Raw genomic sequence first — 23,830 nt, 5'->3', positions numbered from 1 at the left:
ACTGACACAACGAAAACTGCATTAGTCAGACAAATGTGTGATAAACTTGTCCGAAAAAAGGTGTTGGTAGGACAAATGAAACTCTTGGTAATTGGTTTACGTGCATTTGATACTTTCATTTTGTTCGCAAGTGATGTGTATTTCTTTGTATTTCTATAAATCTATTAAGTACTGATTTCTTTTTATCTACATTAATTTACAAAACAAACTAAATTTTGGCAGAATATAATCTGGAATCGGTACTAAATTGCAAGTTTTTCCCGTCCTATACATGACCAATATATAAACTTGGGTCAGAATATTGATTTTTGAGATTCTTTAATTTGTCAAAATTATTAATTTAGCAAACTCACTGATCGACTTATATCTCTTTAGATCGAGTTTTCTTTAAAAAAAAAAAATAAATTTAACACCCATTGCCGTTGGTGGAACAAGATATTGAATGTATATATATTGTTTGTTTACTTTACGTAATACAAATTTTTGTATTTCAACAACCATAATCTTTTTTTATAGTAAATATATTGCCTGAATATATCTATGCATCACCTTGTTTGAATTTAGCCACATTTGAGAGTTCATCTACTGCTTCAACCAAGTGATCTAGCCTAGCCACAAATTCTATAAGCAACGAGGTAAAAGTTGCAAGTGACAGATTTGTAGTAGTTTCTAGTGCCTGCATTTTAGGAATCGAATCCTTGTTAAAGCCACGATCGTCTTCGAAAGCATCAACTTCTCTCGATGGCCAAGAATATTGCCTTCTCGACTGCTTCCTCATCATCTCATGATACGATTCGACCTGCAAGGGTACCGTAGTTCCCAGAAGTTGATTTGGGGTATCCAAAACTTGTTCTAAACTTTTCGTATCAAGATCAGAAAAGGTTGATGACGATGCATGAGTTAGCTTTGTTTGTTGCATAGACGAATTATCCGGTGGGTCGTATGTAGACGCTAGGAGATACGAGTGCATGTCAATGGCCCTTTGCAGTTTCTCTGTGGAGCTGTGAACCCGTTTAAGGAGGCAAGACTTGAGGCTCCATTGCATGTGGTCTATATCTTGGCCTAGGTACCGGACTAGCTCTGCTGCCACGCTTGATGCTTCTTGGATCTCCTTTTGGAATGTGATTCTAAGGTTGTAATGGGCCTGATACAAAGAAAATAGTATGCATCAGATAAAGGGTCGTTTTTTTTTGTCGCGAACTTATTAATTATCATCTAGCTATTAGTGTTCATAATGAAATTTTCATAAAAGTCACAGCTTCTTACTACGGTTTGTGCGTAAAGTTCTCCAAATTTGGGTTTTTCCTACCAAGTACAAAATTTATATCTCTACTCTTTTCCGAATATATTCTTACCACTGATTCGTTTTTTTTTAAATCTGATTCCTTTGTTATCGAAGTTGATTCTTTATGTTAATTCTTAGGTAATTAGAAAGGCCTTATATTATGTTTCGGCTTTGCGCATTATCAAAAGCCACTAAAGGTATCGTCAAAAACAAAAGAAAAAGGAAAGCCACTAAAGGAGAATCATTGACATGATGATAATCTGTGTTTCTTACATATGGCAGGATGCCTGTTTCAGACATACTTTAGATTTTAGGAATTCGTGTTTTATAGATTTGGCTCGAGCTCAATCATGTTCGAATGTCGTCATTATCAAAATTTACAATAGATGAATGTTCCGAGACCTGAATTTCAGAGTGTAGCACACCGTGAAGCGCCATGACCTCGTATGCACAATAGCGTAGGACCGCACCCACTTTCACGTATTCAGACCATGGATAAAAGAAGTGATTGAACCTTCCATGTGGTGGCTCCCATTTAGCAGAATTGGCCTAGATAGAAAACAGATGCAGAAAAAATCGTGAGCATTTGCTGATTATATTTCTTTTAACCTCATCCATCCACAAAAGATCATCTGACCAAATATAATACCAAAGTTTCAAATTTTGAGGCCGAGTTCAGAGTAGACCGGCATTTTCTATAGGCAGGTTCATCTGGAAACTCGTCCATGATAGTCTTTGTGAACTCGGGTTGTTCTGATCCATCGTCTTCTAAGTATTTCCGAACACATTCTAAAATACAACGAATGCCCAAAGCATTAACGATTCAAATCAAACAGCTAATAACAAGTAGTAAAAGTTGGATTCTTGACAATTGGTAGGACGTAGCTGATGTTCTTTTATGAATGTATTAGGAAGGATTTGATTTCTTGATTCCCCTTATGCCCAGTGTACTTGTAATTTAACTCTCTTTTTACCATTAACGATATGTTTCATATAAAAAAAAAAGTTGGATTCTTGACACCTTCTGTTTATAACAGGGCAGACACAACAAACGTGAGTAAAGGTAATTTTCCGAACTCCACCAAAATCCTGGGTGTTCCCGACTAATGAGCATTACTATTTTAGGTTGCAAGTACGCGCGCGCGCTATTTGGATGTATGTATAAATATGGTGGTTCATAACTTGAAATACCTTCAAGTGCATCAGCAACTGAGGCAAAGTTGTTGACAAGTTCTTTGTGCAACTGTTCCCCAGCCCATATAGGAAAAATCAACAGATTAACTAATACTGCTACTATCACTCCAATGGCGATAGAGTAGAGCCTATCCACGGCTGTTCTGAACGGGCTTCCCATTCGATAACCAGAAATGATGATCAAACAATAGGTCAAAAGTATTACTCGAAATCCGTACTCGTATGGAACTAAGGATGGCCATAACTTCATGAATGATGTTACCGTTCCTACAAAATGTTAAAACAACGTTTCTTAAACTAATATACTCAGCGGCAGGCGAAGGGGATTACGAGTTGAAAAATACTTACCAACAATGAAGATGCTAAAACCAATTATGATTGGTTCAGCAACTTGGCCGGTGCTTAAAGCAATCTGAGCAACGGCTATAGCCATGACTCCAGCCAGAAGACTACCCAGTGCTCTGTTGAATCCTCGGTTAAATGTGGCACCTAGCATTCATGTCAAAAAATGCATGGAATATGGTCAAATAAGTACTCAGAAAATAACAAAATTTGAAAAACTTTTGAGCTGATTTTATGCAATGTTATACACACCGACTGTGTATTCAAACATGATGGCAACAGTTAGGATAGACCAGATAATATTGGTGCCAAAAACTTTGTAAGAATCTCGACATAATAGCAAGAGCGATACAGCAAGAACCGCGAGGCCGGCTTTAAGAGAAAATGTTGCTCTATCAACATCTTCTTTGCAGAATTCCCACACACTCAAAATGAAGCTTTTGCACAAAAAGTCAACTCCGTCTACATAATTTCTGTTAGAATCTGATATCTTATCTTTCCCAATGGGATTCATTTTGACTTCAACACTACCCTTTTTGCCATTCATTCTCCAATGAAGAAATACGAACACTTATGAATTCTAACTCTTAGTCGACTCTTTTGTTCTAGTTCTTGATCTTCGTCGGCTAAAATAGAGGTGCTGCCATCTTTAAGGCACGGGGAAAAAGATGAAACAAGTGAGACGAGGCAAATTCGATTTAAAGAAGGGATATGGCTAAGTGGCTGATGAAAGTAGGATTAGAAAAGCATGAGCAGACAAGATTTGAAACATTGGAAAAGGAATAAACAGCAATAATAGAAGAAAGAATGGGGCAAAAACCTTGGATAAAAGATACTTAACAATAATGTGGAATGGTCAGTAGAGAATTAGAATCTAAAAATTTTACTGTTTATTCTTCATAATTGTTTCCCTATAAAATATCTGTTAAATTTTTTTATTTATAGAATGTGAATTTTTTTCCCATAGCTCACTATATTAGAGCTGAGATAATGACAATTTACTTCGATGAAAATTAAAAACAAAGAACAAAATTTATAGACAACAATATCTATAACAAGCTTTTTAATACATGAGCTATATATAAGACCACAAATTTCATGTTATTTCTTGCACCACACAGATGAACCTTCCAAATTCCATAACCAAAGCTTGCTAGTTCTCACATTTAATCACTTTCAGAAATGACACGTCTATGTTGTGGTGTAATATATGTCTAACATCGCAATTCCACACTGTTAAGGGTTTCTTTAGTGCAAAATCGTTGTTAGTAATTGATTTCCAATGATGTGATCTCGTTGAAATAGATGAGCCGGGTAAGGAGCTCCAACGGGTCAAATCAATAATTTATAATGTTCGGAGAATTTGTAATATTTTGAAACCGTGTTAGAAATGTGTTGCATGGCTTTGGGACAACGTTATATATGTTCTTCACCATATGCTAATGCTGGAATTGGATGCCTTGGAGTGTCATATCCCTCAAATGCTGTTTTAAAAAAAGATGTGCCTGACCCACGCGTGGAATATTCAAATCCGTACGGGAACGTCCTCGAGTTCATTTGTTGGTGAAACCTTCTTTTTTTGAGTACGATCTTCATTGAATTTACGCAAAATTAGAATTTCGACTGGAATGATATGGTTTTAATATAATCGTAATTTCAATCTTTTAAAAAAACGAATATTTAATATATATAATAAACTAAATGAGGCATTTGCAAGACGCGTTTGTAGTCCAACGGTTAGGATAATTGCCTTCCAAGCAATAGACCCGGGTTCGACTCCCGGTAAACGCAGTTTACCTTTTTCCTTTCGCTAACATGCCACAGGTCACTGGGGCATGAGAAAAATGTGTATATTTATTTATTTATTATTTATTATTATTATTTTTTGAGAGTAAAAGATAAATGTGAATAATTTGGATCCACACAGTGTCGATTTGAAGATTCCAAAGTAATAATACCACACTACAAACGTGATGGATTTTTTAAAAATTTTGAGCTAAAATTGGATTAATGTAAAATTTGGGAATTCCATGGAAGTTTCCCCTTTTGTTACAATAATAATCGAGCAACGGATGGATTTGCGAATCACGCGGGGCAGTAGAGTCATTTCGTCGTAGACATTCAGACAAAATCCGTAAACAAGCGCAAATCGTTCCAACTTCAAGCTAGGGGACCTCTCTCTCTCTGGAGAATTGTTTGACTTTTCAGTCAACGTAAATCCGGCCCAATGGGTAACTGCAACAGCCTTCACACCACCACCGTCACACCACCGGCCCAGGCGAACGGGGGCGGGGCAGATCCTGCCATCACCGTCCTGCCTTCGGACGCTCCACCACCTCCCCGCCATCCCCTCCCCGCCGGCCCAGGCCGTGTCCTCGGACGACCCATGTCGGATATCCATTCCGTCTACATTTTTGGCCGGGAACTTGGCAGGGGTCAATTTGGGGTGACCCATCTCGTGACCCATCGCGCCACGCGCTTGACCTACGCCTGCAAATCGATCGCTACAAGGAAGCTCCTGAACGCAGATGACGTGGCCGACGTCTGCCGTGAGGTTCAGATCATGCACCATCTCACCGGGAACCGTAATATCGTGGAGCTGAAAGAAGTATTTGAAGATCGGCATAATGTGCATTTGGTGATGGAATTATGTGGCGGCGGCGAGCTCTTTGATCGGATTATTGCTAAGGGACATTACTCGGAGCGGGCGGCGGCGGGGCTTTGTAGGCAAATTGTGACCGTGGTGCACGCCTGTCATTCCATGGGGGTTATGCACAGGGATTTGAAACCTGAGAATTTCTTGTTTTTGAGTACTCTCGAGGATTCACCGCTCAAGGCCACTGATTTTGGATTGTCCGTGTTTTTCAAACAAGGTAGTGTTTTTTGACCAAGTGATGTATTTTTTTTGTCTATGCATGGAGAAATGTGTAAGAGTGTTTTTTTATCTAGTCAGATGATAAATGTTTCGAGTTTAGAATTGTGAAGGATTACATACTGAGCTATTTCACCTTCTTTGACGGGAAAAGAGCTTTTTTGGTGGTTTAAGCAATGCTGTGGTTGAAATCAATAGCAATAATGGAAAATTTTTTATCCTGGAGCTAGCTTGTGATTCGTTGATCTTAGTTTTCATGAGCTTAATCCGAGGTTTAAGAATAGTCTCGATCATGGATAAACACAGGTCATATCGATGATAAGTCAAATAAACACCGAAAGACCACTTAAAAATAATTTATACGAAATGTTTAAATATTTTGTTGACAAAGATTCTCTTCTTATATTCTATTGCTTAATGTTTTGAATCATATATCCAAGGCAAAACAGATTTGTCACGAAAGTAGTTCTATTGAATTTATTGCGGAAATGCTAAATCCTATGTTCACTATCTACCGACTGCAGGAGAAGTATTCAAGGATCTTGTTGGTAGTGCGTACTATGTGGCTCCTGAAGTGTTGCGTCGAAATTACGGCTCCGAAGCTGATATTTGGAGTGCCGGAGTGATACTCTATATTTTACTCAGTGGGGTTCCACCCTTCTGGGGAGGTATCATTTTGTATATATGTTTAGCCACTTTTTATTTAGTTATTAAAATAGGCTCATAAATCTGAAGGTAGAGGGCGCAGAATGGAAATGCTTGACTGACGAGTGAAGCACAAAACTAATTCATCTATTAGGATTGTTGTCAGGAATTCCTGTCTATTTGTGATATGTTGGTGATGTTTTCAATTGTATCTCCAGAGAATGAGAAGGGAATATTTGAAGCTGTTTTGCGTGGTCACCTTGATTTTGTATCTGAGCCTTGGCCATTGATATCAAGTAGCGCCAAGGACCTTGTGAAAAAGATGCTACAAGCTGATCCTAAGGATAGGCTGAATGCAGTTGAAGTCTTAAGTAAGTGTCTTTCTTTGTTGCTTCAGAATGTTAAAATGTCTATTCAGTGGAAATGGGAACCAAGGTTATTCTTCATCGTTTCTTGCATGTTATAATCTGTACCGAAGATCTATAAGATGATGAATACTCGTATATCTCTTTCTTTGAAATATTTGAAATCCACCGTAGTCATGAATTGAGCTCAAAGTTTGCAATATAGACTATATAGAAAAATTCATACAAATATTTGGTAACATTTGTCCGGTTATTTTCTGGAAGTATGTTATCGGAAATTAATTATAGAATATACTGTATATTTGTTTTTTTTTTTCAGTGAGCCATCTTTTTACTTTATATGTCACAGTTGTTAGAATGTGAGGTCTAGTAATGTCTCATCGGATATGTCTGGTTTCTTAATGCTCTTTTAAGTACCATAAAATTTTTCAATTTATTTTTTGAGCAGGTATTAAATAATATTTTTGGGAAACGACGATAAGGTGGCTGAAAAGTAATTATCAGGTCTGGAGATTTGAAAATGATGAGAAAATATAATTTTTTGGGAATAGAACAAAAATTAAATGGCAGTGATTAGTTTCAACTCTAGAAATGGAAATTGTTCGGGATAAATGAAGCAAGAGATAGCCTTCTGTTTAATTGTTCTTTCATTTCATTATCAAAATGGTCCCATACTTATATAACAAAGTCCAACTTTAAAAATTACAGACCATCCATGGATGAGAGAAGATGGAGATGCATCCGATAAGCCACTTGACATCGCTGTTTTAAGTAGAATGAAGCAGTTCCGAGCGATGAATAAGCTCAAGAAAGTAGCTCTCAAGGTCAAAATATATCCTTCATATACCAGACTGCACTTTTTTGTGCTTCTGACTAATTCTAAGCCGCTGCAATTTCTAGGTAATTGCAGAAAATCTTTCTGAAGAAGAAATCATTGGCTTGAAGGAGATGTTCAAATCCATGGATACGGATAACAGTGGAACCATTACTTTTGAAGAGCTAAAAGCTGGTCTACCAAAGCTGGGTACCAAACTCTCTGAATCAGAAGCGAGACAGTTGATGGAAGCGGTACCCATCTGATTTTATTTATCAAAGCTATATAGAGGGCAATAAACTTCATTCTTGGGTTGCCGGTTGATTAACTTTTCGTGTTGTCTTATTATGAGTGATAACTATTGAAAGTTGGTCGTGCATATGTGCTTTACAATGGTTCAAGATTGAAGATTCGGTTTTATTAAAAGCTACAAACTTTGGTTAAGTGACAAATGTTGGGATTTCAAATTGCTATTAGAGTTATAGTCACTTGTTCAATATGTTCTGTAAGTTGGAACAATTGTTGGGTGGAGTATTAAGCTCTGAAGAGAGAGCATAATGGAGAAAATTTTGATCTGCATTATTCCTCAATGATCACAAAAGAGTCTTTATACACGAGCATAAGAATAAGATGGTTGCAACATCCACTAACTGAATCTACCGTTATAACTTACTACTTAACTATCCAACTAAGTTCTAGTTGACCAACTAAGTTCATTTAACTAGTATTTGATCCTGATATAGAGAATTGTTTGGTTTGGCAATTCTTCGTGTTTTTCTGTTCAGCTGCCTTTGGCATGATGATTCAATTGAGATGTTTAGGATGTGCTATAGCTGAAAAGAATTGAGTTTTATTGTCAGTAGCGCTAAGTCTTATTATCACTATTAGTTTGGGGTCACATTTCAAATTTTTATCGTGGTATATTAAAAAGAGTTGCACACAACATTTTGGGTATGGAATCTGTGGTGCAGTTTTGTGACAATTTTCTTCTCTTCAGTATATTTTCTTGCAGTAAAAATGCCACATATCATAATTTCTGAACATTGTAAGATGCTTCTTGATTTCAATCACGACAATTAGTTTTCGAAAGGTTTGGCTGCTAAAACTCATGAGGTGTGTTTCCAGGCTGATGTTGATGGAAATGGAACAATAGATTACATTGAATTTATTACAGCAACAATGCACATGAACCGAGTCGAAAGGGAAGACCATCTGTACAAAGCTTTCGAATATTTTGACAAGGACAAAAGCGGGTAACACTTGGTTTGCATCCAACTTTCTGCTTATTGTGTTGGATAGTGGCATTAACAATTTTCTAATACTTGCTCTGAAATTAGGTATATCACGATGGAAGAACTCGAGCATGCGCTGAAAGAATACAACATGGGCGATGCTAAAACGATTAAAGAAATCCTTGCAGAAGTAGACACAGACAATGTAAAGTTTTCTTTTCCCAAAAGTTTCTTTTCACTTCAATAATCTCTTATGTAGACAGCGACTCTGCTACACACTGGAGCAAGTTTTGAGGTCAAGATTTATTTACCTCTCAGAAAGTTGGAAAATGACGAGAAAATTATGCTTACTTGTGTAGATATAAGAGAATATAAAGAATAAACTTTATTTTTATGAGAAAAATCATATATCAGTTATCATTTTGTCCCATGACAGGATGGGAGAATAAACTATGATGAATTTGTTGCAATGATGAGGAAAGGTAACCCAGATTTGGTCGCAAATAGACGGCGAAAATAGAATCAACACTGGATTCATGACCAAAATTATACATGTACCGAGGATCTGGATCATGGATGGTTGCTTCAGTTTCCCTTGATGCCACTGGAGGTTGGGAAATGATCTTTTTTTGTCTGGTTTTTTCCTCTGTTAATTTTCTGGAAATTGTCCCACACTTCGATGATTTACTTGTGAGATTGATGTACAGGATGTGGTTATACATATGTATTTGGTATATATTTTCCCAATGGGTCTTTTCTAAAAGCTCGAGTCAACCTTGAACCGAAGGCTGCATGTGGTTATAACATAGAAACTTGTACAATTAGTGGGTGCAATGATTTTTATTCTTTTTTAAAAAATAAAATTAAATATCTACTTCATTTCATAAAATATTTTAAACAAAAGCTTTGAAACCCATCAAGACAAAACCAGATATGCTCCATCGATCTGTTTTGACGTCCATAAGGTGTTCAACTACGATTTGATTGAGTTATAGATAAAAATTTGAATAAAATCATATTTTATCGGTTTTATAAAATTTTAAATCAAACCGAACTGAATTATGAATTTCGGTTGGTTTGGTTGGTTCTTATTTGGATGACTAATTTTAAATTTTGAATTCTATAATGAATTAATACATGAAAGGTTGTAATTCGAAAAAAAGTACTGATTGACATTTTATAGAAATTGAGTGAACATTTTATTTGATTGTTGACTAAAATGATTATATGCAAAATCATATATTAAACACTTATGAATGCCATAGAATTTTGCAGCTTATAGAAACGCTAGACTTTTATGGTTATAATTATGTTTATTTGGACTAAAACATAAAACAAATAATTTATCAATGTAATTGGACTGTTACAAACTCACAAATAATATAATATAATCTAAAAATCAAACAAAATATACTTATATTCAAGAAAAATCACACTAAATTAATAAAATTTAGTACATAAATTTCTTTATATTAATATAGTGGTTTGGATCGGTTTGGTTTGATTTATTTTTATCCAAAATTTGAACAAACTAATTTTTATGGTTTGGTGGATTTTAAAACCAATCCAAACGGCAATTCCTTGAAAATCAATCCAAACCATACAATTCGATTTGGTTTGATTTTACAGTTTGATTCGATTTCTGAACATCCTATAGGACTCCTTTAGCTTTATTTACCTCGGCACATCTTAATTAATGTACGTGGATGTTGCCTCCATAGAGTAAGTAATCTTGATGCTGTGAATCTTTTGACCACCATTCTCTTGCTATAAGTCTGGGAGTGACTTTATGTTGTTTTGGATTAATGAAATGAAAAAATCATTTTTTGTGGTTCCCACCCTCAACCAAAAAACCAGCTTTATTTTGTAAATCTTGAATTACACTCTTACAAAACCTATTTAACGGTTCATTCAACCACAAATTTGTTTGTCCCTCAGTAAATCAATATCCACGAGTATGGTAAACTAATTCTTGTTGAAAATTTAAATTCAATGGTTTTTTCTTTAAAATGTAAAATCAAGATCGTAATGTAAACAAAAAATGATCACATGAACGGGCATGACAGCATGACTTTAATTTGATATATGATTTTCTACTATTATCCATTAATTCAACGATCCGTAATTGTCATGAACGATTGGTACCTAAGTAGAACTAGATTAGATGTTTTGTGCTATCATGATATATTTAGTCTAAATAAATCAACAAAACTCGATCTATCAATTGCAGCTATCTCGGTTGTTAGATTTTAGGTGTTTTCACACAACGAAAATGCTATCTTTAATTAATATTGAACGTTATAGTGCTAAATTGATTACTGATAAGTTTTGACTTGATGCTAGGTTCGATCAATTAAATTAAGAGAACACAAGAATTTTAGCGGTTTTTCATATAATTCCAATGTTAATTATTTGGAACTGAATTATTTAAATAATTTGTTAGCCAATCACCAATGATACAATTGAATAGTGGAACCCCCTTAAATTAGAATTTAGTAATATTGAATTTTCTCCTTTGTTAATTATTATTATAATAAAATACTAGAAAAGGCTAAACAAAAAGAAAGAGAGCCTACTATTTCTGAATTAAAAGGAGAAATAGATCAGATAAAATCTGAGATAAAATATTTAAAAGAAAGAATAATACTCTTAGTATTAATAATCACATTTGGGAAAAAGATTCTACTTCTGATGAAGAAGAAGAAGATATTTTAACTAAAGATGAAAATGATAATGAAATAAATCAAATGGTATGAGTTAATAAAATTGATCAAATTATTTCTCAAAAATGTTACTCAAAAGTAACATTAATTATTAATAAAAAATTTAAAATTACTATTTAAGCATTATTAGATACCGGAGCTGATGTAAATTGCATTAGTGAAGGAATTGTTCCTTCCAAATATTACAAAAAGACCACTCAATTTATAACAGCTGCTAATAAGCAACCTCTCATGGTCAATTACAAATTGTCTGATGTAGCAATATGTAATTCTGGAGTTTTTTTAAATACAACTTTTATTCTCATTAAAAATATATCTACTCCTGTAATTTTAGGAACTCCATTTTTCCAAATGTTGTTTCCTATTAATAAAATTAATGAAAAGGGTTTATATACCAATATTAAAGGAATTAATTTATTTTTCCCATTCACCACAATACCTGTTTCAAAATCTATTAATATTTTACAAAAAAAGTAAATAATAAGGAAAATTTTGTTACTTCATTAAAAGAAGAAATTCTTTTTAAAAATATTAAAGAAAAAATAAATTCTGAAAAAATTCAAGAAAAAATAAAAATTATTTCAGAAAATATTTCTAAAGAAATTTGTGCCGATGTCCCTAATGCTTTTTGGAATAGGAAAAAACATCAAGTTAGTCTTCCTTATACATATGATTTTACAGAGGATAAAATTCCTACAAAAGCTAGGCTTATAGCTATGGGGCCTAGACTTTTAAAATATTGTAAAGAAGAAATTGATAGTCTTCTTAAAAAAGAATTAATCAGACCAAGTAATAGTTCTTGGAGTTGTCCAGCATTTTATGTAGAAAATGCAGCAGAAATTGAAAGAGGAGCTCCAAGACTTGTTATTAATTATAAACCGCTTAATAAAGCATTAAAATGGATAAAACATCCATTACCAAATAAAAGAGACTTATTAAATAGATTATTTAAAGGGAAAATATTCTCTTCTTTTGATTTAAAATCAGGATTTTATCAAATTCTTCTAAAAGAAGAAGATAAATATAAAACTGCTTTTACGGTACCATTCGGACATTACGAATGGAATGTTATGCCATTTGGTTTAAAAAATGCTCCAATGGAATTTCAAAATATAATGAATGAAATTTATAATTTATATATAGATTATATCATAGTTTATATTGATGATGTTCTTATTTATTCTGACAATATTGATCAGCATTTTAAACATCTCAATATATTTATTCAAGCTACTAAAAGGGCTGGTTTAGCTGTAAATCAGAAAAAAGTAAAACTTTTTCAAACTAAGATAAAATTCTTAGGACATTACATTGAAAATGGGATAATGATTCCTATAGAAAGAGCAATTGTCTTTGCTGATAAATTTCCTGATAAAATCACTGATATAAATCAATTACAAAGATTTCTTGGAAGTCTTAATTATATAGGAGATTTTTATAAAGATCTCGCTCAAGATTGTAAATTATTATTTCAAAGGTTAAAGAAAAATCCTCAACCATGGACTAATAGTCATACTTTAGCAATTCAAAAAATAAAAGAAAGAGTTAAAGAACTCCCTTGTTTATCTATTGCTAATCCTGAAGCATTTAAAATAGTTGAAACAGACGCCTCCGATATTGGATATGGAGGAATACTTAAACAAAAAATAGATAATACATCTAAAGAAATTCTTGTTAGATACACCTCTGGAACTTGGAATAATACTCAGAAAAATTATTCAACAATAAAGAAAGAAATTTTTTCAATTGTTAAATGTATTACAAAATTTGAAAGTGATCTTTTAAATAAGAAATTTCTTTTAAGAGTAGATTGCAAATCTGCTAAAGATATTCTTTTAAAAGATGTTAAAATAATAGCATCTAAACAAATTTTTGCTAGATGGCAAGCTATATTAGCATGTTTTGATTTTGATATTGAACATATCTCTGGTAAATCTAATTCTTTACCAGATTTTCTAACCAGAGAATTTTTGCAGGGATCAACCTTGGAAAACGGTTCTAAAAAGACCAGCGACCGGAAAGAAGCCGATGAATAAACCACCTTTCAAAAGAGGTGCCACTACTGTTCCTCAGCCTAATACGGCTACTAACGAAGAAGAGAAATTCGATCCTATTAAAGAATTCACAGATGATCTAACTGCATATGAAATTCATTACTATAATAATGCTATATTTGCCTTAAAAGGCTCCAAAGAGGAATTAAAATATCCCTACTTAATTTCAGGATGTCTTAATTGCTGTCCTGTTGACAAAGACCTAAAAAGTTTATCACCAATCCATATAGCTCAAAACTATTTAATCAAAGATTTACAACCCATATTGGGGGAAAAACTCGTGACTATTTTGAAACTATTTTAGTAGAAACTGGTGCAGTTGAAATGCAACATATGGATCGAAATCGTGATTTCGCATTTTCTAAAATGATTATAAAGAAAATTATCTCAGCGGCTAATTGGGGTTTACCTCTTGGTCAAGCCAGGCAATTAAACACTTTTCAAGCAATGCCAAATATGTTTAATTATCATGATTATATCATGGCATGGGATACAACTCTTATATATGAGAATTCTCAACGTAAACACTCTTGGTGGATAAAATTTCAATTAGATGATGTTCATCAATTTATACTTACATGGTTCAAAACTTTCTTTTTCTCATGGGGGGTAATGCCATCTATTCTTCCTAAAAATGTTAAAAACATATGGATTAAATTCCAACAGGCTAATCCACATTTTGATGGAATGACCGCCATGATCCAATTCGATATAAATTATAATGTTCCCTGGATTATAAGATGGGAATATGGACTTCAAGACATGACTAAAGAGAAGTTTGAAATTAATTTTGCCTCTACTATCTTAATCAGAAAAATTTTAATAAAATGGTGGGGCAAAGAGGACTTTTTTGGAGAAGGAAAAGTCTATGATAGACAGGGGGTAATAGCTCTTGGACCAGCCAGAGAAACTATGAGAAAAATGAATCATGATACCCCAACTCAGACCACATTACTCAAAGAACTTTTCCAACATTTGGATAAAGATACCATTACTTCTATGTTTTCAGAAGTATTCGGTGAAAAATCAAATTTATCTACACAAGCATCTTCCTCCTCAAAAGGAAAAGAGAAAATGGAAGAAGACACAACTATGACAGAAAATGATGATCAAGATCAAGATGCACAGGACCCATATGATGGGGATGATCTTTTCGCATTACTAAATGCATAAGCCAGTAGAGAATGAGCTGGAGCCAGTAGAAAATAAGCTGGATATCACCACGGACTAAAAGTCTTTTGTCAAAAAGGTTTATATTATTGGGTTACATTATTGTGTTTGTAACCTTATCTTTTATTGTACGTGTCTTTATTGTATTTGTTTAATAGTTGGTGTACTGTTTGCTTTTTATGTCTATAAGAGGAGTGGTTGCCCTCTGTGAACCACAGACCGAAAACTCTTTAGCTTCTCTCTAAATAAAAGAAGTTTGCGAGCAATCTCTTCAAGTTCTAATTTCATCTTTCCGATTCCAGAATTTCAATATGTAAGTATATGTCTTGCGATTACATTTATGATCCTCCCTTCGATTATATCATGCCATCTGCAAATTATTTTATAATTTTAAAAAAGAAAATTAAATTAATAAAAACTCAAATTGAAGTTCTTGAAAAACGTTTAAAAGATCCAGAAGTAAATCCTGTTTATAAACAGTGGTTTGTTTATCCACATCTGGAAAGATCCAGAATTACCTTAAAAGCTTACGAAAAACAGAGCTCACAGCTAGCTGCTTAAAGGAGAAGATTTGAAGATCTCCTGTTAAACCTTAAATTAAGGTTGATTATTTATAATAAGCCTTAAAGGCTACTTTGTGCTTTCGTTGTAGTGGTAAAATTTTATCCACCAAGAGTGTTTACGTTAAGAATTCTCATATATAAGAGTTGTATCACATGCCATGATATAATCATGATAATTAAACATATTTGGCATTGCCTGAAAAGTGTTTAATTGCCTGGCTTGACCAAGAGGTAAACCCCAATTAGCCGCTGGGATAATTTTCTTTATAATCATTTTAGAAAATGCGAAATCACGATTTCGATCCATATGTTGCATTTCAACTGAACCAGTTTCTGCTAAAATAGTTTCAAAATAGTCACGAGTTTTTCTCCCCAATATGGGTTGTAAATCTTTGATTAAATAGCTTTGAGCTATATGGATTGGTGATAAACCTTTTAGGTCTTTGTCAACAGGACAACAATTAAGACATCCTGAAATTAAGTAGGGATATTTTAATTCCTCTTTGGAGCCTTTTAAGGCAAATATAGCATTATTATAGTGATGAATTTCATATGCAGTTGGATCATCTGTGAATTCTTTAATAGGATCGAATTTCTCTTCTTCGTTAGTAGCCGTATTAGGCTGAGGAACAGTAGTGGCACCTCTTTTGAAAGGTGGTTTATTCATCGGCTTCTTTCCGGTCGCTGGTCTTTTTAGAACCGTTTTCCAAGGTTGATCCCTGCAAAAATTCTCTGGTTAGAAAATCTGGTAAAGAATTAGATTTTCCAGAGATATGTTCAATATCAAAATCAAAACATGCTAATATAGCTTGCCATCTAGCAAAAATTTGTTTAGATGCTATTATTTTAACATCTTTTAAAAGAATATCTTTAGCAGATTTGCAATCTACTCTTAAAAGAAATTTCTTATTTAAAAGATCAATTTCGAATTTTGTAATACATTTAACAATTGAAAGAATTTCTTTCTTTATTGTTGAATAATTTTTCTGAGTATTATTCCAAGTTCCAGAGGTATATCTAACAAGAATTTCTTTAGATGTATTATCTATTTTTTGTTTAAGTATTCCTCCATATCCAATATCGGAGGCGTCTGTTTCAACTATTTTAAATGCTTCAGGATTAGCAATAGATAAACAAGGGAATTCTTTAACTCTTTCTTTTATTTTTTGAATTGCTAAAGTATGACTATCAGTCCATGGTTGAGGATTTTTCTTTAACCTTTGAAATAATAATTTACAATCTTGAGCTAGATCTTTATAAAAATCTCCTATATAATTAAGACTTCCAAGAAATCTTTGTAATTGATTTATATCAGTGATTTTATCAGGAAATTTATCAGCAAAGACAATTGCTCTTTCTATAGGAATCATTATCCCATTTTCAATGTAATGTCCTAAGAATTTTATCTTAGTTTGAAAAAGTTTTACTTTTTTCTGATTTACAGCTAAACCAGCCCTTTTAGTAGCTTGAATAAATATATTGAGATGTTTAAAATGCTGATCAATATTGTCAGAATAAATAAGAACATCATCAATATAAACTATGATATAATCTATATATAAATTATAAATTTCATTCATTATATTTTGAAATTCCATTGGAGCATTTTTTAAACCAAATGGCATAACATTCCATTCGTAATGTCCGAATGGTACCGTAATAGCAGTTTTATATTTATCTTCTTCTTTTAGAAGAATTTGATAAAATCCTGATTTTAAATCAAAAGAAGAGAATATTTTCCCTTTAAATAATCTATTTAATAAGTCTCTTTTATTTGGTAATGGATGTTTTATCCATTTTAATGCTTTATTAAGCGGTTTATAATTAATAACAAGTCTTGGAGCTCCTCTTTCAATTTCTGCTGCATTTTCTACATAAAATGCTGGACAACTCCAAGAACTATTACTTGGTCTGATTAATTCTTTTTTAAGAAGACTATCAATTTCTTCTTTACAATATTTTAAAAGTCTAGGCCCCATAGCTATAGGCCTAGCTTTTGTAGGAATTTTATCCTCTGTAAAATCATCTGTATAAGGAAGACTAACTGATGTTTTTTCCTATTCCAAAAAGAATTAGGGACATCGGCACAAATTTCTTTAGAAATATTTTCTGAAATAATTTTTATTTTTTCTTAAATTTTTTCAGAATTTATTTTTTCTTTAATATTTTTAAAAAGAATTTCTTCTTTTAATGAAGTAACAAAATTTTCCTTATTATTTACTATTTTTTGTAAAATATTAATAGATTTTGAAACAGGTATTGTGGTGAATGGGAAAAATAAATTATTTCCTTTAATATTGGTATATAAACCCTTTTCATTAATTTTATTAATAGGAAACAACATTTGGAAAAATGGAGTTCCTAAAATTACAGGAGTATATATATTTTTAATGAGAATAAAAGTTGTATTTAAACAAACTCCAGAATTACATATTGCTACATCAGACAATTTGTAATTAACTATGAGAGGTTGCTTATTAGCAGCTGTTATAAATTGAGTGGTCTTTTTGTAATATTTGGAAGGAACAATTCCTTCACTGATGCAATTTACATCAGCTCCTGTATCTAATAATGCTTCAATAGTAATTTTAAATTTTTTATTAATAATTAATGTTACTTTTGAGTACCATTTTTGAGAAATAATTTGATCAATTTTATTAACCCATACCATTTGATTTATTTCATTATCATTTTCATCTTTAGTTAAAATATCTTCTTCTTCTTCATCAGAAGTAGAATCTTTTTCCCAAATGTGATTATTAATACTAAGAGTATTTACTCTTTCTTTTAAATATTTTATCTCAGATTTTATCTGATCTATTTCTCCTTTTAATTCAGAAATAGTAGGCTCTCTTTCTTTTTGTTTAGCCTTTTCTAGTATTTTATTATAAGAATATAATTCATGTTCTTGTACAGTATTTTGTACAAGTTTAGTAGGTTTATGATTTGCCATATTCAAATAATGTTCTATAGCTTTTCTTTTTTCTATAGGATCTTTTATTTGATCTATAAGATCCAAAATGAAAGTTTCTTCATTTGATATAACATTTATTTCTAATCCCATAAAATTTATGAGACATGTATCACAATCACAATCTGGGTCACAAATTTTATTTTCTAATATATCAGAATCATTATCTGAACTACTATTAGAATATTCAGAGAATTCATTATCAATAATATTGATATAGAAATCATTTTGTTTTAAATCTTCTTCTTTATTAAGAAGAATATTTATTAATGATTCTTTTAAATCATTATTTATATTAAGATTATTAATTTTTTTCTTGACATAACACTTATTAGCCTTATGTCCAATTTTTCCACATTTCCAGCATACTGGAACTTTAGTATTATCATTTTTTATAGGTTTTTTAAACCTTTTCTTAGAATATTTTTTAGATTTCTCTTTATCTTTTAGATAATGTTTCTTTCTTTTAAAAGGAAATCTTTTCTTTTTCTTATCTCTTTTAGGATATTGTATTGGTTGAAAGCCTATTTGCTCACAAAAGTCACCAATAATATTTCTATTTTCTTCTTTTTGCATATCAAGTTGTCTTTTTAACTTGATGTCATTGCAAAGAGTAATTCCTTCTGCAGTTATTTCTGCGGATAAATCACCATAGGTGAGTGAATTTCAATCTATAGAATTTGTTGGAGATTTTGATTTTAACCTATTTTTTACTCTTTCAGCAAATAGAACTGGAAGTCCGGAAATAAATTTTTCTTTCCAAAAATTTGTATTGCAATCATTTCTAGTTAAAACTTTGGTCATAAAACATCTTTATACCATCTGAATTCAGATAATGTTGGACATCTCAAATTCATCAATTGCTCTTGAGATCTATCTAATTGAAGTTCATTAGCTCCAATAAAATTAGATAGAATTGTATAAATAAGTGTATTAACAGCATCAAATTCTTCTCTTCCATTAAGATCAATTATAGAAGAGTTAAGAATTTTATTCTTTGCATCTTTAGAAAGATAAAAGTCCCACCAACCTTGAAGTTGGCATGTGAAACCAGTAATAATGGCTTGAGCAATTTGCCTATCATTATTACCTTTTATCTTTGCGGCAGAAGAGTATATTAACATTTGTTTAATAACAGTTTTAATCTGATATTCAGATTTTCCATCTATATTCCATTCAGTAATGGCTTCTCCATTAAACTGAACGTAATCTTTCTTTTCTTCAATTTGAAGATCTATAGGTGTTGCCTTTTTATAAAAAGGTTTTACAATTGATACTTTATGCATTTTGTTAATCTGCATTTCATCTTCTGACGTTCTAGAAAGATTTTCAATTTGTTCAGATTTAGTAATGACATAAATAGAACCTTTTTCTTTAATGTTGATTTTTTGTAATCTGTCTATTATGCCTTCCATAAAATCTTCATATTTTTTGGAACTTAAAAGAAAATTTTCTTTTTTAAGATTAGAAGGAGGTTTTATCATTAAAGTTTTTGAACTTTCACCACTAGAAAATCCTTGTTTAGATTTAGATAAAATTTCTTCAATTCAAGTAGTCTGATTTCTTAAAGAAGGTAAAGTAAGATTAGTAAAATTACTCTGTTGAATTATATGATCAAAATTACTCTGTCCTAGTTCAGATTTTATAGGAGCAGCGTAAATTTCTTTATTACCTTTTTTAATTTGTAATGTAGTGAATGAGGGATGAATATCAAAAGATTCTTCTCCAGTTTCATGAACATATAATTTATATGTTGATTCAAGAGTGTTTATAAAAGACTTATTTGTAAAATTTAAAAATATTTTATTTCTTGATGGAAAATATAAATTTTCTAGCCATTTGAAAAAATCTAATTTTGAGTTAATTTCTTTAACCCAATCTAAATATCTTGAATAATATAAATTTTGTTGTTTTGAATTTAAACAACTTAAAAAACATTTTTTCTTATTTATATTTTTAATCTTTTCTAAACTTTTCTGAATATAATCGTTATTATTAATAACCATAACATTATATCCCATATCAGAAAAAGTAGGAGAGTTAGATTTTCTATTATTAACAGAATAACTTCTTTGAAATCGAGAAGTACTTGATTCAGGAATATCAACTTTGTATTCAGGATGAGAAACATTATCATTTGTCTTTTGAAGACCAGATATACTAATTTTTTCAAAATCAGATATAGAAGAAGTAGAATTTCTACTTTCTTCAGGAAGTTTAATTCGCAGATGTCTTTGGGATGAAATTTTTATTTCAACATCCCCATCAACATATTGAACTATACTTTCTAGTTTTCTAGATTCTTCTTTTAGAGAAGGAGTTATATTCTCCATTTTCCAGATTTCTGGTAAAGTAACTTGACTCCAATTAATTGTTCTAGGAATCATAATATTGCTTTTAGCAATATCAGTTATAAAAAGAGTAGTTTCTCCTCTTTTTGAATTAATTTGATTAGTATTGATTCTAAAATTAGATATTGTTGAATTCATAACTTTATAACAAATTCTATATAATAGAACAACATTTTATGTACCATCTATCATGTCAAAACCTTCAGTCTTTATATTTAGAGTGGGGGCTTTCATGATATTTGGATCAGAAAGAAAAATCGGAAAATTAGGGAAACAACTAAAATGTATTGGTCCTTCGCATAATGAGGACTCTACTATTCCTAATAAGGAATCTTCGAATTTATTATGTCTTTGATCTCGTACTAGGATTAAAGCTGAAGTATTTAAGCCTAATCTGGTAAGAGGTTTTAAACCTACTTGTATCATTGCCAGATGCATAAATTTGTAAGATTGCTTGTGAATATTAACAAGATTTTGAGATAATAGACTAAATGAGTCGTATCCTCCTTTTAAAGGAATCGCTTCTTCTATTGTTTTAATTATATAATCAGATTTAAAATTAAATCCATGAGATCTATAAATCTTCATATTAGAAGATGCTGGTATTTTCCAGTTTTGAATATTTTTTTCGAAATTTTCGGAAATAATCAATTCTTTATTTTTAGTATTACTACTTGAAGATTTATTCTTAGTAAAAGATCTTATTAATTTATCCATCAGAATTTAAGTAGATACTGTCAAGGATTTACACCTACCTTGCTCTTTGGCCTTACAGGATTTGCGGAACCTGACTTAAGGATTTCTCCCGGGTATAACTACTAATTTCTTTGCAGAATAAAGAAATTCAGATCTTTAATAAAAATAAAATCTTTATAGAAGAATTTCTTCAATTACAATGGCTCTGATACCACTACAACGAAAGCACAAAGTAGCCTTTAAGGCTTATTATAAATAATCAACCTTAATTTAAGGTTTAACAGGAGATCTTCAAATCTTCTCCTTTAAGCAGCTAGCTGTGAGCTCTGTTTTTCGTAAGCTTTTAAGGTAATTCTGGTACTTTGTGCTTTCGTTGTAGTGGTCTTTAATTCTTGTTCAGATTTATTATTTCTTCTTACTAGCTAATTTTAGTTTTAATATTTTGATTAGCTTTTATCCGAAAATATCCTCTTTTTATTTTATTTCCTCGAAAGAAATAAATTTTTCGTTCTTAGTGGATTTGACTCTACTCACCATAAACTCATTTTATTTAGAGAATATGAATTTAACATTGGTGGCTCAACGACGGCACATCAATGAACCCGGCCGATAATGTTTTCTTGGGGTTTTTTTGGGCTACTTGGTGGAAATGGATCTGGATTGGAGTATTTGGGCCTTACAAGAGAGTTATTATTTAAGAGATGGGCTTCATGGGCCAGAAAAGACTTATGGGGTGCTAAACTACAATTGGAGCTCACTTAGAATCCCCCGAAATTTCGCCACAAACTACAGCTTGTTTAAGGCATTTACAATGTAACATTTAATACAACGTCTCGTTCTTATAAAAAATATCTTTTGAATTTTCTATAAATATTTATATTTTAACAAACGAGACACATGAAATTTAAATATAATTTATTTTATATGCTATCAAATGATTCTTGGGTCCTACAATTTCACCTCATTGTGTCTAAAAAATATTTTTATGTTTCAGTCAGCATTTAAAGTTCGGATTTGATTTTGTTTCAAAATAATTTACTAAAAAGTTACAAAAGCATTCTTCTTATTATTATTTGCAACACATAATGTGTGCTTCATTGCTAGCTGTAAACGAAGAAATGAATGACAACAAGAAATGCATTGAAAATGATAGATGCAAATTTGACAAATGAAGCATTCAGAGGGGAAGACGAGTTTTCATATGCGTTTTTATACGGACGATGAGCTCCCATCATTCACAAATCATTTATTTTCGCCATGATATGTACAGAACCGGAAAATGCTCAAGCAATAAGAGCAGTTAGTTGGTACATGACGAATCTTGAACGAGAGTATTGTAGTACTGTTAAGAGGATTATTAGATACATTAAAGATACCTCAAATGTTGTATTATGTTTTAAAAGATCGGATTTTACACTCAAGAGCTATATCGATTCTGATTATGCAGATGATCCTGATTAGAGAAAATCTACTATTGGTTATGTATTTACACCGGTAGAGGGAACATTAAGATGAGTTTCAAAACTGCAAACAGTTATGACGTTATCTACAACGGAGACATAATATATGACAATGACTCAAGTTTGCAAATAGACAATATGGATTAAAGAGTTATTGGTTGAGATCAAACATAAACAAGAGAAAGTTTATTTGTTTTGTGATAATCATAGTGTCTTGCACATCGCAAAGAATCCAGCATTTTATTCTAGGACTAAATATATTGGAGTTCAGTTTCATTTTTTTTGAAAAGTAGTAGATGAATGAAGTGTGGATATGCACAAGATTCATATAAAAGATAACATAGTTAATGTTCTGACCAAACCTTTGAACACTGATAAGTTTGAACGGTTTGACACCTCGAGTGACATAGTGGAAACGTAAGTAGCGGGTAATGACAAGATTGGATGGATGTGTGGAGATATGTTTAATTCTAAATCAAATTTCTCTGTGGGTGAAATGTCATCGAAGAAATGAATGACAGCAAAAAAATGCATTAAAGATGGTAGATACAAATTTGAAAAATGAAACATTCAGACAAAAAGAAGTGTTTTTATAAAAATTTTTAAACGGACAAAAATAAAGCTCCAATTATATTATATACATTAAAATTCATCTAAAAAAACAAAACGACCACAATACTTCAAATTGTTGTATGTTACGGTAATATTAGGCGCACATTCTGACCATGTGTTATTCAATATTTCAGACCAGCGTTTTGACATTAACATCAACTGAATTTTGCCTTACATGAATCACATTCTTTTCTAGTATAATTAAGGAATTCCGTCTCGCTCGTTACGTCATTTTTATAATCTTATATTGGTCCACAAATCAAGATAATATGTAACTATAATATTCTGTGGGTACAGCCTTTCTATATAATATTATAATAAGAATAAATTAAAATTACTTGATTTTTCTCTTGGTAATTGGAGAAAACTACCTCATAACATAAACAACAATATTTTTTTAATGAACATTTCAATATATTAAGAAGATAAATTTTGAGATGATTGAAATGATGAAATGAAAGTACTCCATCCGTCGGAAGCT

General features: G+C 31.8%; 2 protein-coding genes and 1 non-coding gene across 4 annotated transcripts; 2 read left to right on the top strand and 1 right to left on the bottom strand.

Annotated features, from left to right (window-relative positions):
• Window positions 1–469: 469 nt before the first annotated feature.
• Window positions 470–3,586, bottom strand: LOC140981304 (putative aluminum-activated malate transporter 3). Its single transcript, XM_073447665.1, has 6 exons — window positions 3,074–3,586; window positions 2,828–2,968; window positions 2,477–2,746; window positions 1,935–2,074; window positions 1,688–1,834; window positions 470–1,144 (listed from the first exon to the last, which is right to left on the bottom strand). Exons 1-6 carry the CDS (start codon window positions 3,366–3,368, stop codon window positions 539–541), a joined length of 1,599 nt encoding a protein of 532 aa, XP_073303766.1. The 5' UTR covers window positions 3,369–3,586; the 3' UTR covers window positions 470–538.
• Window positions 3,587–4,540: 954 nt separating this feature from the next.
• Window positions 4,541–4,612, top strand: TRNAG-UCC (transfer RNA glycine (anticodon UCC)). The gene has a single exon. It is a non-coding gene; the product is annotated as a tRNA-Gly (tRNA).
• Window positions 4,613–4,950: 338 nt separating this feature from the next.
• Window positions 4,951–9,512, top strand: LOC140980688 (calcium-dependent protein kinase 1-like). Of its 2 annotated transcripts, XM_073446671.1 has the most exons (8): window positions 4,953–5,694; window positions 6,218–6,361; window positions 6,557–6,709; window positions 7,412–7,527; window positions 7,604–7,771; window positions 8,643–8,770; window positions 8,855–8,954; window positions 9,186–9,512. In XM_073446671.1, the coding sequence occupies exons 1-8, from the start codon at window positions 5,049–5,051 to the stop codon at window positions 9,267–9,269; spliced, it is 1,539 nt and encodes a 512-aa protein (XP_073302772.1). In that variant the 5' UTR covers window positions 4,953–5,048; the 3' UTR covers window positions 9,270–9,512. The 2 variants fall into 2 exon arrangements, with proteins under 2 accessions (XP_073302773.1, XP_073302772.1); XM_073446672.1 differs by lacking the exon at window positions 9,186–9,512 and having other exon boundaries at window positions 4,951–5,694; window positions 8,643–8,780.
• The last annotated feature ends 14,318 nt before the right edge of the window (window positions 9,513–23,830 follow it).

This window comes from Primulina huaijiensis, chromosome 7 (assembly GCF_012295235.1).
Source record: "Primulina huaijiensis isolate GDHJ02 chromosome 7, ASM1229523v2, whole genome shotgun sequence".
Taxonomy (NCBI): domain Eukaryota; kingdom Viridiplantae; phylum Streptophyta; class Magnoliopsida; order Lamiales; family Gesneriaceae; genus Primulina; species Primulina huaijiensis.
This window is presented reverse-complemented; position numbering and strand designations above follow the sequence as displayed.